General features: G+C 34.7%; 1 protein-coding gene and 2 pseudogenes across 2 annotated transcripts in view; 1 reads left to right on the top strand and 2 right to left on the bottom strand.

Annotated features, from left to right (window-relative positions):
- The window catches only part of ATP10D (ATPase phospholipid transporting 10D (putative)), a 106,733-nt gene that overhangs the window by 63,420 nt on the left and 23,651 nt on the right, over nucleotides 1–19,662 (bottom strand). Inside the window, exons 2-3 of one of the 2 annotated variants that reach the window (XM_039845138.1) lie at nucleotides 11,348–11,674; nucleotides 8,933–9,127 (exon numbers count right to left, since the gene is read on the bottom strand). In XM_039845138.1, the coding sequence (XP_039701072.1) occupies nucleotides 8,933–9,127; nucleotides 11,348–11,637 (485 nt within the window). In that variant the 5' untranslated portion in view covers nucleotides 11,638–11,674. Of the gene's footprint in view, nucleotides 1–8,071; nucleotides 8,905–8,932; nucleotides 9,128–11,347; nucleotides 11,675–19,662 lie in introns of those variants that run through there. The other variant, XM_039845139.1, reaches the window with a different exon arrangement.
- On the top strand, nucleotides 12,759–12,877 carry LOC120588413 (uncharacterized; annotated as a pseudogene).
- On the bottom strand, nucleotides 12,973–13,091 carry LOC120588459 (uncharacterized; annotated as a pseudogene).

The following is a 19,662-nucleotide window of genomic DNA, read 5'->3' as shown; positions in this document are numbered from 1 at the left end:
CCTCAGCAAGTCAGGTGCTTCTTGCTGAGCAGCACCTAGACTCACACTGGAGGCAGCTGGCCTCAGTTTCTGGTGTGGCCTTTTGAGGCAACTATAAGCACAGCATCTGTGGATTGCTTGCCAAATCTTAACAGGTAGCCCTGGAGAGCCACGGGCTTGGGCTAAATTGGCATGCAGTTGAACCTCTCTCAGGACTGTGCCATGGGACACTTACTACACAAATCCACACTAATAAGACCGGGAGACTTAGGAGCTTTGCTTAGTAGATAGAAACAGACATGGAAAGGCAGCCAAATAGGGAAGACAAAGAAGCAGAAACCATATGACAGAACAGAAGAGAGATCCAGATATAATGGAGTCAAGTAATTTAACAGATGCAGAGTTCAAAACACTGGTTATAAAGATGCTCAATGAACTTTTGGGAAGTGTAGATAAATTCAGTGAGAACTTCAACAAAGAGATAAAAAGAAAACATAAAAATGGAAATGGAAATTGTAAAAGGGAAACAGTCAGAAATGAAGAACACATTATCTGAGATGAAGAGTATATTACATGGAATAAACAGAGGTGATAAAGAAGAGGACTGAAGCACAGATATAGAAGATGGGGAAGCCAAGGACACTCAATCAGAATGGCAAGAAAAAAGAAGCCAAGACTATAATAATAATTTAAGGAGCTTATGGGACACTATTAAATGTAAAAATATCCATGGCGTAGGGGTACCTGAAGGAAAACAAGAAGTTGAATAGGTATTTGAAGAAATAATAATGGATAACTTCCCAAATCTGGTGAACCAAATAGACATAAAACCCCGGGAAGCACAGAGAATACCAAACAAAAGGAACCTAAAGAGGCCCACGCCAAGACACATCATAGTTAAAATGCCAAAGGTTAAATGCAAAGAAGAGAATCTTAAAAGCAGCAAGAGAAAAGCAGTTAGCTACCTACAAGGGAGCACCCATAACACTGTCAGCTGATTTCTCAAAAGAAAGTATGTAGAACATAAGCGCTTGGCACAAAATATTCAACATGAAGAAAACCCAGAATACTTTATCCAGAAAAGCTATCATCTAGAGTTGAAGGACAGATAAAGAGTTTCCCATACAAAAATAAGCTAAAGGAATTTATTAACGCCAAGCCAGTATTACAGGAAATGTTGGAGGGACTTCTTTAAAAAACAAAACAAAACAAACAAACAAAATGTATCAAAAACAGGCATAAAGAATGGGAATAATTACATTCCTATCAACAAGTACCTCAAATGGAGAAGAATTAACTGCTCCAACCAAAGGATAGAGTGGCTGAATGAATAAGAAAACGAGACCCCTACATATGCTGCCTACAAGAAACTCACTTCAGATTAAAAGATACACACAGACTAAAAGAAAGGGGATGAAAAAAGATATTGTCTTGAAAGACCTAGCGGGTATTGTGCTGAATGAAATGGTCGGATAGAGAAAGACAAATATTGCATGATTTCATGTACATGTGGAATCTAAAGGACAAAATAAACAATAACAACAAAAGTGGAAATAAACTCACAGATATAGAGAATATTCTGAGGGATACTAGATAACAGGGGAGTTGGGGGGCGGAAAAAAAAGACAAAGGGATTAAGAGGTACAAACAGACAGTTGCAGAATAGACATGGAGATGTAGAGCGTAGATGTAAAGCTACCATGGGGAAGATGGTTAATAATGTAATAAATATGTAAGGGGGAAGATTGGTACTAGATTTAGTGGGGTGACTGCTTTGCAAGTTATGTGAATCTCTGATCACTATGCTGCACAACTGGTATATTATTGTATGCCAACTATAATTGAAAAAAAACTCATCGAATTGTACAATGTAAATACAAGGAACTAATTATCTATTATATTTCAATAAAGCCAGAAAAAAAAGATTAAAACATAAATAGGAAATTTAATTTAAAAAAAAAGAAAGAAGGGATTAAAAACACATTTTTTGCTGTTTTTTATTATTTTTCCAATAAAATATTAAAATAATTTATAATAAAGAAATAATGTATAATCATCGGACACAATAGCAGTTAAGAGTTGTCAAATGCTTTATATTCATCAATTCATTTATTTTTGTATCAATGTTATATGGTTAGTACAATGAATGCACTATGGCTCCATTTTACAAAAGAGAAAAAAATGGCTTTGATAGGTTAAGTAACTTGCTTAAGATTACAAAGCTTATAATTCATCCTGGGATTTGAAACAAGGCAGGTGGTTTCATAGTCCATTTCTCCAGAACTAGACTTTACTCCCAGGTATAGTGACTTACTGATTATGACTAACAAATAAAAAACTGCTTTAATTGTGCATTAGATACTGAATTTCAAGAACCATTGCTTTGAATTTGCATGTAATCTACAAAAGAAAAAGACCACAAACAGCCAAAGCAATCCTTTTAAAAAAGAATAAAGCCAGAAGTACCATACTCCTTGACTTCAAATTATACTACAAAACTACAATAATCAAAATAGCATGGTATTGACAGAAAAACAGACATGTAGACCAATGGAACAGAATTGGGAACCCATAAATAAATCCATATATATATATATGGGCAAATAATTTTCGACAAAGGAGCCCAAAACATCCAGTGGAGAAAAGAAAGCCTCTTCAATAACTGGTGCTGGATAAATTGGAAAGCCACGTGCTAAAGAAAGAAATTAGACTACTATTTGACACTAGACACAAAAATTAACTCAAAATGAATCAAATATCTAAATATGAGACATGAAACAAAAAAATACATAGAAGAAAACATATGTACCTTGGTCTTAAAGAAGATTTTATGAATTTGACCCCAAAGGCAAGGGAATTAAAAGCAAAAATAAGTGAATAGGACTATATCAAACTAAAACATTGCTGCACAGCAAAAAAAAAAAACCATTGACAAAACAAAGAGGCAACCAACCGAACTGGAGAAGGTATTTGCAAACAATACCTTCGATAAGTGGCTAAGATCCAAAATATATAAAGAACTCATACAACTCAACAACAAAAAAACAATTGAATAAAAAAAAAATGGGCAGAGGACTTGAATAGACACTTCTCCCAAGAAGACATACAAATGGCCAACAGACACATGAAAAGATGCTCAACTGCACTAATGATAAGAAAATGCAAATCAAAACCACAGTGAGATACCACCTTACACCTGTCAGAATGGCTACTATCAACAAGACAAGGAATAACAAGTGTTGGAGAGGCTGCAGAGAAAAAGGAACTCTCAGACACTGCTGGTGAGAATGTAAACTGGTACAGTTACTTTAAAAATCAGTATGAAGGTTCTTTAAAAAATTAAAAATAAAGCTACCATATGACCCAGCAACCCCTCTTCTGGGTATCTACCTTAAAATTTTAAAAACATTTATTCCTAAAAATATATATACCCCTATGTTCATTGACGCATTATTCACGGTGGCCGAGACATGGAAACGAGTGTCCTTTGATAGATGATTGAAGAAAGAATATGTGGTACATATATACAACGAAATACTACTCAGCCATAAGAAAAGATGAAATACCACTATTTATGACAATGTGAATGGATCTTGAGAATATTATGCTAAGCGAAACAGTCACATGCAAAAAATCAAGAATCACATTTGCAATGACACGGATAGACTTAGAGGTTATTATGCTGAGTGAAATAAGTCAGAGAAAAATAAATACCTTATGATTTCACTTATATGTGGAATCTAAGGAACAGAATGAACAAATTAATCAAAAACAGACTCACAAATATAGTGGACAGTTTGGTGACAGACAGAGGGAAGCAGGGTTGGAGGGCTTTGAGAATGGGATGAAGGATTAAAGAAGTACAAATTAGTAGTTGATAGTTGGGTACAAGGATGGGGAGCATGGCACAGGGAATGCAATTAGCATTAATATGATGGTTAACTGGAGGGCCAGGGGAGGGAGGGAGCAATTGGGGGAATCGTTTTATGAACAATATAGATGTCTAACCAATGTACTATATACTTGGAATTAATTTACATAAGTAAATGTATTTAAAAAAATAAATTAAAGAAAAAGTCAAGGACCATATGATTTCACTCATATGTGGGATTTAAAACAGAAGGCAACAAACGAACAAACAAAACAAACTAACAAAAAACTCGTAGACACAGACAACAATATAGTGGTTGGTTACCGCAGAAGAGGGGTTGGGAGAGGTAGAAGAGGGTAAAAGGGGTCAAATATTCAGGGACAGAAGGCAACTTGACTTTGGGTGGTGAATACACAATGCAATATACAGATGGTGTATTATAGAAGTGTGCCCTTGAAACATATAATTATATTAACCAATGTCACTCCAATAAATTTAACAAAATTATAAAACAAAGAACCATTGCTTTGGAAGATGTCACACATAAGGTTAATTAATTCATAAGGCCACTGACAGCCTCATTTCAAGAATCATGAAATTCTATGGGTTTATGAGATAATCCTAAAATGTTAATTTCAGCTAGTATTTTGAAACTCCTAACATCAACATGGTGGTCCTTAGAGATTAGAAAAGAATGTACATATCTGATGGGCTGGCATTATATCTACTTTTTGTTTAAATCTCTAAATCTCTCAGTAGGCACTCAAATTTTTTGAATGATTGATAGTTTTGTTTTTAATACACTTCTATAATCCTGAAACAAACCTTAAAACCTTACAAATGGCTGATATTTTAAAGGCAATTTTAATAAAGTCAAGTTTTCTATAATATTTCATTCAAAGTTAAATGGAGTGTAACAGGTTTAAGTGTTTAATTTCTTAGTGTTTATTTCCCAATGATACCTTCCCAAAGAAAATTAAGCACCTTGCAAAAGACCACATATTAAAAATAAGCACCAAATTATCTACATAGCAATGTTAATATAACTCTTCCACAAGCTTGCAAATTTAATTGCCTCATACTTTCATCTTAATTTCGCTGAGCAATAATCACTCTAAAGTGATTTCTTTGTATTTCATAGAAATTTAAGTTAGCATACTTAAATCAACAGGCATGGTCTTGCATCCTACCTTAATTTTTCTATATCCTTGTAAATTTGTTCCAAGAACAATTTTGGGGGGAAAGGTAAGCATTATTTCTACTACAACACCAAACGAAAGCAAATTACATAGAACATACATGAAAAAACAATTACTCGATTCTATCATGAAATACAATTATAAAATGGTACCTCGAAACAAGCTTTAAACTGAATAATTGATTAGAATATACATCTCTAAGTGTATATACAAATCATATAAAATATATCTGAACTATATCTAAAAATGACATCCAAGAAAAAAATTATACTAGGCCCCATTAGGCAATTTTAATATTTATATAATCATACAGTGTTCTAGGGGTTCTCAAATATTGATGAAATGACTTGATAATGTGACAAACATAAGTTATAGCGAATAGTTATTATTAACCTACAATAATTGTCATAATGGCTAACCTTTACTTAGCACTTGGAAAGGGTTAGGCACTATGCTTGTGTTATTACTATTATATTCATAATGAAGGGAATGGGGTTTAACTAGCTTCCATAATTTGCCCAAGGCTACACAGCTACTAAGTGAGAGAATCAGAATTAGAATTTTTAGAACAATCTAGGAAAGCAAACAAACACACATTATTAACTCTAAAGTACCAAAAAAATCAGCAATTATTTATATACAATAATTTATATTTAAATACATATAAGAAGCATTCTTTCCATTTGCTAAATCTGGCATTAGCTGGGTAATCTTGATTTTGTTCATTATATAATCACTATAAAATATTACTTCCTACAGGTATTTTTTGATGGTGAGACTGCATCAACATTTCAACTCTCTAAACTTGGTATGTGATAAGGCCTTAAATGTCATCAAATGATTCATAGCACTGTTTTAGTAAAATGCTCTATGACTTTAAAATGAAAACCATGGGCCTTTACTATTATTTTCATTTTTCTATACAATATTACAATTTTTTTTCCTAGTTAGACATGAGTATAAGACTAGACATGAGTATAGATTACTCCTGACTATAAAGAAAAAAAAATAGAACTAATATTTCCTTATCTAAATACAGCTCACATCACCTTACAAAGGAGAAAAGTTATTTTATTCTCTTTATAGATATTTTAAAACGAATGTTGAGAAACCCACTGAAGAATTCTAACAATGAACAAAGTTCAGAATCCTACAGGTTTCAGCTTAAACATCACTTCTTCAGAGAAGCCTTCCCTAACCATTTGCTCACATAAAATGAAGACAACTCTACCACCAGAACAAGCCTTCAAGTCATTTTTCTCCCAAAACAAAAAGTATGTCACCTAGTTGAACTCTTGGTCAGTCAAAAGACCCTTACATTTGTTCAGAATATACTTCTGTTTACTATTATAAGACTTTTGAACCTAGATATCTTTTATTGTGAACTGGTAACTAGAATGGAACAGACTCTAGTCTGACAAATTTAGAATTACTATATTATGAACTGAGAGTCTACATAAGAGCACTAAAGTCAACCCAAGAAATATACCTAATGCTTTGGGATCTCAGAAGGAAGAGTGACAGCATATGTCCACAAGAACCTGTGAAGTCTTTTCACAGACTGAAATGGGTACCCACCTTTGGGCTCAAAGCTATCTTTTAGCTCTTCATATTTTCTCACCTGGGGAGAATATTCTAACTTTAAAATCACCTCTAAAGGGATTGATAACTTTGAAATTTCTCTCTGTAGCCTTTCCTTCTTTCCAGAGGTTCTGCAGTGCTCGTATTTGCCCACTGGGCATTTGCACTTGGATGCCTGTCTTGCTATCATCTCCAATTTATTCTGAATTTAATGCCCCTTATTTCTATTAGTGGTACACTTATCCTTCAAAGCTCAAATCACAGTTCACCAAATTCAATTAGGTTCTTCTTCACAATACCTCTTCCATGAATCCTGTCCCGTAGTTTGCTTTTACTTCCAGTAGTATCCTGGATTCATTAGCATAAAAAGATCTACTTTATTAGCAGAGGCTATTCCCATGACTCAAGGAGACCAATATTCCTAAAGCACAGCTTTTACCACATACTTCTTTGCTGAAAAGATGGATTCCTTAACTCTAAAGGAACATATCTAGGATGGTTAATGTCATGGATCACCCTCACTGGGCCATAGGGTGTGTTCAGCTATCTGGCTAAACAGTATTTCTAAGTGTGTCTGTGAGGGTGTTTCTGGAAGAAATTAGCATTTGAACTGATGAATTGAGTAAAGCAGATGACCATCCGGTGGGCATCACCCAATCCACTGAGGGCCTGAAAACAACAAAAGGCAGAGGAAGGCTGAATTTTCTCTTTGCCTGACTGTTGAACTGGGATACTAACCTTCCGACCGCAGCACTCCTGGTTTTCAGGCCTTCAGACTTGGACTGAAATCCACATCTTCTGCTCTCTAGCTCTCAGGCTCTCAAACAACACTGCCAACCCTCCTGGGAACCTAGCTTGCAGATGGTAGGACTTCTTAACCTCCACAATCCCATGACACAATTCCTCAAAATCAATCTCATTCCTATTGGTTCTGCTTCTCTGGAGAACCCCGACTAATCAATGTCCTGGTGATAAAGTCCCTCCAGGTAAGCCTCAAACTCCCTTTTTAACTTTTTATTTCTCATTACTGCTCCTTTATTTGGTTACTCCCCTCCCCAGGCCAACTTAATATACTCACTATCCCAGAATATTCCATAAACCTTCCAACCTCTGAAATGAAAATGACACCATAAGCCTGTTTCTAAAGCAATTAACATATTAGATTCAGAATTTCACCAATCTGTTCTAGTGATTAATTCTTAAAAAGTAGATACATTTCTTATAAAAGAGAATTCCAGAAAATTAACATTATAAATTCTGTAATTCATTTTTCATAAAAGCCACAAAGACTTAAATATATTCCTCCTCTTTGATCTAGTAATTCTATATAATGATTTAAATGTTAAAATAATAATAAATCTTCAAAACTTTTATATAAAAATACCCACTGAAGCATAAATTCTCAAAATTATATAATATGAGAAATATTTAAATAAATTACCTTAGAGTCATATGGCAATGTAGCTGTTAAAAATATTTTCTTGAAGGATAAAGACATGGGAAGTATTTATAGTGTAATATTAGGCTGAAAGAATTAGAAAAACAATATGTGTAGTACAATCTCAATTTTGTAAAAATACACCCACACAATGTGCACAGAACACACCAGTGTTATAAACAATTGCCTCTGGACACTAGCGTTGCAGGTATAATTCATAAATGTAGGCATATAATACATAACACAGTTCAAAACTCACCTTATCAGACTTGATTCTTGGCAATGCAGGCTTTCTGTTTCATAAATATTGTAAATAAAAGTCTCCACCAGAGCAAATATGCTTCTAAAAAGACCTCCTATTATGAATACTCTATGTTGTTGCTGCAGTGGGAAGGTTTTTATTGGCTCTAGTTTGGTGCCCAAAAAGAATATTCTTCTCCATTTTTCAGAAACCTTTTTCTCCATAGTTAGCTCTTTTTTCATATTCCATCTTGTTTTTAATATCCATTCACATTTTTCATACCCCATCCTCTTCTAATCCCAAACTCTAACATCTAGGATTAAAAACTATCTGCTTGCTTTCCTTCTTATAGTCTGAAGTTTAATTCTTTCAATTCCACTTACATGTAAGTTATAGAATCTTTTGCTTTATCAGCTTCTGGGTTGATAATGGCTATATGTACTCTTGTAATCCTATGACACCTGGATTAAATTCACTGTAGGTCTTCTATAAATATTAGTTGAAATCAGCACTATTGCCACCATAAAAAGGGTCCTGGTTACATCTAAGGGGAAAACAGTAACATCCTGCATATTTCTAAATGACACACGTGTTTTCTCTAACTCAGTTCCTGTTATACTCACCTACTGTAAACTTTAGTTACTAAATTGTTGATCTGTTTGTCAATTTTGTATTTTCGGTAATCTTCCAAGCCATCTTTAATTGCGATAATTATAAGGACCACCACCAGAGGCAGCATCGTAATTTCCTTTTGGAAGGCTTCTACCAAAGGCACCCAGTTCAGAACGACTAGAAACAGGAAATATAAATTGGCCGCTCTACAATCCAAACACATATAAAGAGGTGTTAACAAATCACATAAATGCCTAAATTGAAAGAGGCAAAATATCTTTAGAGTGCTTTCCTACAAGTTTCTATTAGTTGATTTTGGATGCTACGAAATAGAGAACTAGCAAAATCATATCTGAATGAACAATTTATTACTCCTGTAGATATCTAGCTCAAGGCATACTTTAATAAATAAGAGGTATTATTTATTAAATACATCATAGTAAATATTGGAAGGTGACAGTCTTGAGTTTTGTAACATGATATAAAAGCATAATAGAAAATACTATTTTCTTTTTAAAAGATCAAAAAATTTAGAAGAAATTCAGTGTTAATGCACTGCAAAAATAAACTTTTAAGTAACCCAAAAGTCTAGCCTTCAGAAGTTAATTTGTATGTCGAAAGGTCACATTCAAACAAGGCTCAACGTAAGTAGAAAAGAATGAGGGGTTTTTCCTGCCCTTGAGACCAAACTTTCAATGTCTGCTTTTATGCTATTGAGAACTACTTTTTCAGGAACTCTTCCTCCATTCCTCTATTTTATACATTAAGTACTCATCCACTGGCCCCTAAGGTGAATTCAAGTGGCCTCTTTCCTTAGAAAACAAAATCTCGATGCTGCATAGCCCTTGAAAAATATGGTAACATATTTTTCCTGTTACCATCAAACTTCTCAAAATCTATACACATTTCTCATTCTTCACCTCCAACTCCTTTTTACTCTGAAAATTTCTTTCTTAACAACTTTTTGCTACTTTTTTGGCTTCAATTATTTCCATGTGGACTGCATTCAAACCTACAATGCTGGCTCTGAAATCTTCAAGTTTCAGATTTGAATTCCATGAAGTGTACTAGATTGCAAACTCCATAAAAGATAGAAACACCCATAGCATTTAAAGGTATTAATTCAACAAATTCACATTTATAAACATATCCACTGTTCAGTAAGTGCATATAGAACATATACAGAGTGAATAATAAGAATGAATAATGACTAATGAGAATCTCTATACTCACACTAGCATCTCAATTTCAACATTTACAAAAACAAAATAATCTTCCAGTGAAGCTTCTTTTTATTTCTGTCTTTATCCGTTAATCCTCCTGGTCATCTCTGCTCAACAGGGTCACATCATCTTGTTACTTAATTCCCCATGACTAATCCACTAATCCATAGTATCTATGATAGATTATCCTTCTTTTCATTCCCACATTGATCTATGCTCAGGTCTCCATTACTACTCACCAGGACATACACAGTACCTTTCTAAATGTTCTCTCTGCCTTCCATTTGCCTCTCATTGTACTAGGGGGAAGGCGAGGACTACGTCCCAGACTGCAAGCAAACCTGCGCTACTGCCTTTCTGCTTTTACTCATACTCCTTCCTCCATCTGAAATGACATCTCTGCCTTGAAAATCTCACTCACCCTCTATAATTAAGTTCAAATGCCACTTCCTCTTCTATTGCTCTAGCTATTATTATTTCTCTTTTTGAGGCTTCCATTCTACTTGGAAGCATTTTATAATGCTCGTCACACCTACTAGGTCTTTTCGTTGTTTGTATACACATCCTATTTCTCTTGCTAAACAACAAAGTCCATAAGAAGCACCATTTAGACTTGCATTTCCTTTAGTGCTTAAATTCATAGGAGAGCTTCAATAAATACATTTTAGGCTGAATTATATTGTTGTTTCACCTAATAACTTCTTACATTTGCATTTTCTTCAGAGCTCTACTTCTCCATATTACCAAGTAAGGACAAGCTAAAATTAAAATGCAATGTGGTTTAGTGGAAAGAACGTAAAAGCAAGAGTGAGAAGACTCAAGGCTATAGCCTTTGGCTGCTACTTATCACTGGCATAGCACTGGCTAAATTGTAGTGTCAAACTTAGTTTCCTAATATATAATGAGGATAATAATATCTTCTCCGGTCAAGAGAAAACATCTTACCAATGATAAAGTGCTATGTGAATGTAGGGGGTCATCATTCTACAAGACTCCACTAGAATCATCAAAGATTAATTATGTCACAAGTCTTAGGCTTAGGTAATATACAATGTTATGAAAAATCTTCTATATCAACTAGAAGGACGAGGGAAAAATTTTAATCATTTCTATAAATAAATGAATAAATAAATAAATAAATAAATAAGCACATGTAAAAGAAAAATATATATAATTTTTTTTTTTTTCAAAAAATAAAAGTACCTGTGAAATTGTTCAAATAAATTTCTTGGCACAAAATTCAGAAGTGTGTACTTTGTAGTTCGTATTCGATTATTCACGTAGGTTCCAGAGAACTTTTCATAGTCTTCCTTGAAGTGCTGGAGGTGAGGAACCACCACCCTGTGCTTTCCTGCCAGTTTGGGGGTCTGAGAGGACTTGCACCCGCAGGCAAGCAGCGAGGAATAGTTGTATGGCCTCTCATTGTCATCCCTGTTTGTACTGCCCATCAGCCGTTGCCAGTGACATCGGGCCCATTGAAGAGGTTCAGTCATATCCAAAATGTGGTGAGATCCAGGTTGTGTAGGTGATCTGGCAAAAAAAAATAAACTCAATCCACTAAAATTCCTCATAAGTTTCTGGAAAGTCTTAAAGAATATTTAGGATAGTAAAATGAAAATTTTTTTTCTGTACCAAATAAATATGACCCAATGATTCAAGGTACAAATGGGAAAGCAAACTAGTAACTAGAACTCCATTTTAACCAAAAATCTTTGGCTGATCATATGATAATCTAATCAACAAGAGACAGCATCTAAAATGCCATTCCATAACTTGAAGCAAATAATTTGGGCAAATGTGTACAAGTTTCTAAGTAATCTGATCATCAGTTTTCTCATGTTTGAAACAGGAATGCTACATTTCAGGAAACTGTGAGGACTAAATGAATACCACGTAAGTCCTGCAGTGTAAAGCCTGATATAGAGTAGGCAGTCAATGAAACTCTTTGTGCAGATTACAAAAATGGCCACAAATTCTTTCCTTCCCGGTATGCATATCCCTTTACCCATCAAGTGGTGGAGTCTTTCTCTACCCATTGAATCTGGACTTGAGCAAGTGCCTTTCTTTGGCTAACAAAACACTAAACATGACACAAGCAGAGACTTGAAAAGTGCTTGCTCATGGGACTCCCACTGCTCTTGAGAACCCTGTGGCCACTACCATATGCATGAGCCCAGGGTGGTCTACTAGATGATGAATACACATGACCCACTCACTTCTTGGCTCCTGTCAACATATGGGTGAGGCCACTGACTTCCATCTGACTTCTAACACCTGAGTGTGCTCAGATAACATAATCTAGAGCAGAGATGAACTGTCCCAACAGAGCTCAGCCCAAACTGCCAACGAACCAAACTGTGAGTCAATAAATGTTACATCATCAAGTCTTGGGGTGGTTTGTTATAAAATAAAATCTAACTCTTATACGATCTCTTCCTTATTTTCCTTATTTCCGAGGTTTTCTTTTTTTCCAAGAAATTCAGCCCTGCCTACAATGTAAGCTTATTAATTAAAAAAAATAAAAAAGAAAAAACTCTAATATTTTTAAAAGCACACAGTATTCTAAGCACTTTGCAAAGCACTTTACATGCATTATCTTAATATTATAACATCAGTCTATGGCCATGCCACCCTGAATGTGCCTGATCTCATCTGATCTTGAAAACTAAGCAGGGTCAGGCCTGGTTAGTACTTGGATGGGAGACCACCTAGGAAGCCCAGGTACTATAGGCGTTTCTTTTTTTTTAGGCAAGGCAACCCTTGGTTGACCTCACAGATTGCAAGGACCTTGTCAGCTTACAATCCCTTATCTTTTTATTATTTTTTTATGCCTACAGCACCTGATCTTTCTAGGTGGTCTCCCATCCAAGTACTAACCAGGCCTGACCCTGTTTAGTTTCTGAGATCAGACAGGATTAGGCTTGTTCAGGGTAGCATGGCTGTAGACTTGCAGGCATTTAAAAACAAAAATAAAACTCATCAAATTAACATCAATCTGATAACACAGGTATTATTTCTATTTTACAAAAGAGTAAACGGGCTTAGAGAAGTTAACTTGCTGAAATTCATATGGTTAGTACTCAGATAAGGCTGATTCAAACCAAACCTTTCTAACTCAACAGTTTCTGCTTTTAACTGTCCATGAGCTACATTTATCTTTATAACCAGAGTAACTGGAATTCAGTAGATACCCAATAAAAGTTCATCCAGGAGGTAATGAGCATTTTAGTAAGCGTGTGGAGGGCAAGGTCTGGAGGCCTTGGTTTCTATCCTTGATTTATCAATGCCATTACATGTACTTATCCTCTTCGACTGGCGCTCACCTCTGGAGTCTTATTTAGTAAATCTACAAGTGTGTCCTGATGATGTGAATTGTTAACAAAAGACCCCAGATGAATCTGATTCAGGTGACCCATGACTTCATCTGGAGAAAAACTATATTTATGTTCTAGAAGCTACACTAGGCTAGAAATACAGAGATGGTTAAGACCAAGCTCCCGTTCTCTAGGAGCTTAGGGTCTAGGAAAATAATAGGCATAGAAATATATAAACGCAACCCAGGTGCAAAATAGTGTTCAAGGCACTAAGGTAGTCTGGGCAAATTATTTACGCTTACTTTCTTTCCAAGTATTTTTCTAAGTGTGTAACATGTCAACTCTTTTCTCTGAAATGTTATGCTAATCAGAAATTAACAGTTTCCACATAAGGACATTAAAAATGTATCTAGCTTTCATGGATCTGAAATCATAAATCATTACCTTGCAGTATTGGAAGTTTTAGCCCAACTATATTAGGTACTTTTAGTGAATTAATGTTTTAATAATCCATTCTTGCTAACACATTTATTTCCTATATATTGGTCCTTAAGCAATCAAAGAGATTACAGTTACACAGCATCACTTTATTACTGCATTTACAGAAAATCAATTGAATCATAAATAATAATCTTCTAAAAATCCATAAAATCTTTAAAAATTACATGACCTAAAGTAAAATAATAACAAGAAATAAGAGCAAAAAATCACTTTTAATGGAAAGAATGCAATAGCCTCCAAATGTGTGTATTTGTGCCTGGATATTGGACCCACTATCTATAACTTCTATTATCAGTGAGAGAAAATATCCATAAAGTCGGTCCTACCATTTTTACACTAGTAACAGAAACAAGGAAAAAAAATGTTCTGTCTCTGTCCAGTTATTCTTTGGCGTTTGCTCTCTAAAATATTTGTTCATAGAGAGCTAAACAAACGAACATTCACTGGCCAAAATAATTCTATCTTTTCAACATAATTTTTAAAAAGTGTATCTTTGAAGTAATTTGCAAAGCCTGGTTTTCACTTCGGTATATAGAAATAGCTTCTAACCTAGATTAGGATATTTGGTCCTGCCCCAAACAGCCACAGAGACATTTGGCCTACACCAAAACATCCTTAAAATCTGGTCCTATTAAAAAAGTCTGTAAGCACATTTGGTCCATGCCAAATGGTCCCCGATATTTAATCCTGTCAAAAACATCTATGCTTAGAAAATGTCCTTGGGTTCAAATAGCCCATGTTTATTCATACTTTTGGTTTATAGGATTAATACATAAAAAATACTATCATGGATCAAAGACCTTTAGGCGTAGACCAGTGTCTAGGAGGATGTTTTGAACAGGACCAAATGTCCTGCAAGGCTTAACCTATAACTAGTGATGACAGTTTTAGTTATTAAACTGCTCATAACATATCTATAAATCTTCCCCAGAATAAAGATGTCAGATAGTGCTTTTCAGTGATTCAATAGATAATGTCAAATATTTAATATAAATATTAAGTGCTTTTCATGCATTTTGCCCCCTAAATATCAGGTGACCATTATGACGAACCTTAAATTTTTTACAAGGTTTAAATCAATACAATTTTATACTATTTCTGGAAACTTTAAAAGAGAAATTTTCATTTGTAATTACAGAAGATCCTTGAATAGCATTTAGTTCAACATTGTTTTGTTATAAGGTTGATGAAATACCATAGAATTTAACTTGTTTATATCAATTAGCCTATGGTAAGAGTGGTTTTGTTACGGGTCGTTTCACTTAAAGTCACAAAACCTATCAACAATGTTATGTGAGGACTTACTGCAAAATCTTATTAAGATAGGGGTGTGTGTATCCCTCTAGTATCCAAATCTCATACAGTAATATAGACTCTACTTAGTTTTAAATTTCAGAATACAATTTCTTGAGGATGCAATTAAACAAATATGACACATGGGTGATGTTAACTTCTGGTAATTCATGGTTTATCTAATAACCACATACTAGCAAAAATACTTACTGGCTTACAAAAACAATCAGCTTTTCATTCCGCATATCTACTGAAGAACCTTATTTTTTTCCACTCAGTTCCACAGAAACAAATCTATTACTAGAAGACATTTCATAGCCAAAGTATTCCTAGGTCCACCTTCCTCTGTACTTTTTCAAAGTCTTTAAACTTACATTAGTTGTTCTATTTAGTAACACACTGCCCCTTCTTTCCCCTGGCTCACTGCTCTTCTCAGCATCCTTCCTGAGCCATGGAATTTCTGTCCTATTTTCCAAGGGCAGGTGGCCTGCCATTTTGTAATGATTCTCTCTCCCTTCAGCACTGCCACTGTTTTCTTGAAAAGTGATTATTGGATCAAAGGACTGATCTACACGAGAGAAAAGTTACTAGTGTTCAAGAGATAGAAAAATAAAAGAGCAGGTGTAGAGGTAATTAACAATTAACATATGCTAAAATCCTTTCAAATTTCCAGCTTAGAAATTAAATCATCTTATACTGAACAAGAATGACCAAGGATCTACTTAATCGCTCTAGCTCAGTGCTTTAAAAATTTGTTATTCACCAAGCAGTTAGAAATGCATTCATTCTATAATGCAACCTGAAACACACATACGTATATAAAAGAAAAAAAGTCCTACAAAACAATTCCACCATTATTATTTGCAATGCATGCATTTTCTACTCTACAGTATTCTCTTTCATTCTCATTTATTCATCCTCTCTCCCCATCCTTCCCTCCCTCTCTCTCTCTCTTCATGTAGCTCCCTCATTTTAATACTGATCAAGACGCACTGAGTTGGTTCCAAAGTCCACTAATGTGCTGCTATTCACACTCTGGAAAGACACAGATTACATATGGCTCCACAATGGGTTGAAGAACATATCCACTTTCAGTTCCTTTTATGGCAGAAAGCATTAAAAGACAGCAGTTGGACTAGAAGGTTCTTGGGAAGGCAACACTTTACTCATCATAGCCAGGAGCAAGTAGCCTTTTAATCTTCCCCATCTACCCCAATAAACTTAAAAGTATATTAATTCCTAGAGGAGGTTCTGTTATTAATAATTCACATAAATATTCAGGAAAATTTCTTTAAGATATGAAAGAAAAGCAAATCAGAGTAAGTTGTACCTCATCAATAATCAGCAAGAATCATATTTTAAAGCTTAGACTTTAGAGATTATTTAATCTGGAAGTCACAAACCAGCAGCCCTAAGCAAAATTCTGTCTAATGAAGTATTCTGCATCATACTGTTAGCAAATACATTGTTCCAATTTTTTTAAATGCAGAATATTTTTAAATGGAGATAAATTCACACAAAATATTGATAATTGGCTTCTTTAAAAACAACAACAACAACAACAGAATATTGGGTACATTTTTCACATGGTAACAATTATCAGAAGCTTTTTCACTATAGCTCCTGACCCTAAGCACTCTGCTTACCACTCTTTGACAAGTCAAATTCCTCCTGCTCTGTAGACCAAGGCTCAAATATCAGTTGCACTACTTATCAGCTATGTGACCTATGTAATTAACCTCTGGGACTCAGCTTGCTAATCAGTAAAATAAGATACCATTAAGAGTCATGGACACACTGTAGACAATGTTGGTCTCTCCTCTTTGGCTGTTTCTTCAGTCATAAATAAGGCAAAGCTGGAAACCCAGTAAATTGGTCTGTGTCCAAACTTTCAATATATTGCTTTCAAATTAAATAAAGTTGTCCAAGTTTAAGTAAATGCGCAGTTCAGTGTATCTGTTGACACTTGAGAAGTAATCAGCATTAAGGAGGATATAAATAGAAAACCAAACAATCACAAAAGACAGGCATGATATAAAATGACCTTTATGTTACCTGATCTCATCCACAACCATTCTCTCCAAAACTCATTCCAATTATGTTCATGAACAAACTATAATTCAGTTGTCTGGTGTTTACCAAGCTCCTCTGATAAGAATCTTCTGGGGACCCTGTTAGTCATAGTTGTCTAGGATCCACCCCTGGAGATTCTGATTCAGAGGAGCTAGATTGGGGCCCATGAATGGAGAATTCAGTTAGTACTCAGATGACGCATCAGGGAAGCTGCAAAGCATAGCCTATATCCTGCACCTTTGGAAATGCTGCCCTCTCTTTCTGGAGTGCTAGTCAGTCATATTGCCCATTTATCACAACAGCCCTACTAATCCTCTAGACTGTTTTAGCTTTTAACTTTGAAGTGGAGGACACTGATAAGGATCCACACAGGAGATACAGTAGGGCACTCCCTGCTCTGCTCACATTACAAACCTCAGCCTTGCTCAGTCACTGCACTTGTTACAGTGTGCATTCAGGTAGCTTCATTCTTCAAAGTCTGCGAATCTCTCTAATTCCTTTCCAGAGTCCATAGATTCTAATCTTAGCCAAAGTTAGATGATCAAGAACATAGTACTTATTCATTTCCAATTTGGATGCCTTTTATTTCTCTTTGTCTGATTGCTGTAGGTAGGACTTGCAATGTTATGTTGAACAGAAGTGGTGAAAGTGGGCATTCATGTCTTGTTCCCAATCTTAAGGAAAATGCTTTTAGCCCTTCCCCATTGGGTATAATAATGTTAGCTGTAGGTCTGTCATATATGGCCTTTATTATGTTGAGGTATGTTCCCTCTGTTCCCACTTTGCTGAGAGTTTTTATCATGAATCGATGCTGGATTTTTTTCAAATGCTTTTTCTCTATCTATTGATATGATTATATGATTTTTATCTTTCAATTTGTTAATGTGGTGCATCACATTAATTGATTTGTGGATTAAACCAACCTTACATCACACGAATAAATCCATCTTGACCATGGTGTATAACATTTTAGTGTATTGCTGTTTCAGTTTGCTAATATTTTGTTGAGGATTTTTGCATCAATGTTCATCAGGGATATTGGCCTATAGTTGTTGTTGTTGTTGTTGTTGTTTTTTGTATTGTCTTTGTCTGGTTTTGGAATCAGGGTAATGGTGGCTTTGTAAAAAGTTAGGAAGGCTTCCCTCCTCTTGAATTTTTTGGAATATTTTGACAAGAATAGGTGTTAATTCTTTGAATGTTTGGTAAAATTCACCTATGAAGCCATTTAGTTCAGGACTTTTGTTTTTTGAAAGTTTTTGATTTCTGATTTGATTTCTGATTTGATTTCATTGGTGGTAATCAGGTTCAGTCTTGATTCAGTCTTGGAAGATTGTATGTTTCTAGGAATGTATCCATTTCTTCCAGACTGTACAATATGTTGGCATATAATTGCTTGTAGTATTTTCTTATAATCTTTTGTATTTCTGTGGAGTCCATAGTTACTTCTCTTTCATTTCTGATTTTATTTGTTTGGATCCTCTCTTTTTTTTCTTGATGAGTCTGGTTAAAGATTTATCAATTCTGTTTATCCTTTCAAAGAACCAGCTCTTGGTTTCATTGATCTTTTGTATTGTTTTTATTTTTAGACTCTATTTATTTCCAATCTGATCTTTATTATTTCCTTTCTTCTACTCACTTTGAGATTTTTTGTTGTCTAGTTCCTTTAGGTATGAAGTTAGACTGTTTGAGATTGTTCTTGTTCCTTGACGTAGGCGAAGTTAGACTGTTTGAGATTTTTCTTGTTCCTTGATGTTCCTTGACGTTCCCTGATGTATTGCTATGAATTTCCCTCTTAGGATGCTTTCACTGTGTTCCATAGATTCTGAGTTGTGTTTTCATTTTTATTTGTCCCTTGATATCTTTTTATTTCTTCCTCGATCTCATTGTTAATCCATTCATTGTTTAGTAGCATGTTGTTTTGCCTTCATGTGTTTGTGTATTTTCTAGTGTTTTTTTTTTTTTTCTTGTAGTTGATTTCTAGTTTCATACCATTATGGTCAGAGAAGACACATGATATTTCAATCTTCTTAAATTTATCGAGACTTGTTTTGTGATCTAACATGTAGTCTATCCTGGAAAATGTTCCATGTGCACTTAAGAAGAATGTGTATTTGCTACTTTGGGGTAAAAACTCTGGAAATATCAATGAAGTAAAATTGTTATTATTTGAAGATGACATGGTATTATATATAGAGAACCCTAAAGATTCCACCAAAAAACTGTTAGAACTGATCAATGAATTCAATAAAGTAGTAGGATACAAAATTAATATTCAGAAGTCAATTGCATTTTTATACACCTATGATGAACAGAAAGAGAAATTAAGAAAACAATCCT

This window comes from Pteropus medius, unplaced genomic scaffold (assembly GCF_902729225.1).
Source record: "Pteropus medius unplaced genomic scaffold, Ma_sr-lr_union100, whole genome shotgun sequence".
In the NCBI taxonomy this organism is placed as follows: domain Eukaryota; kingdom Metazoa; phylum Chordata; class Mammalia; order Chiroptera; family Pteropodidae; genus Pteropus; species Pteropus medius.
The sequence above is the reverse complement of the archived record's forward strand: the minus strand, read 5'-3'. Positions and strand labels throughout refer to the sequence as shown.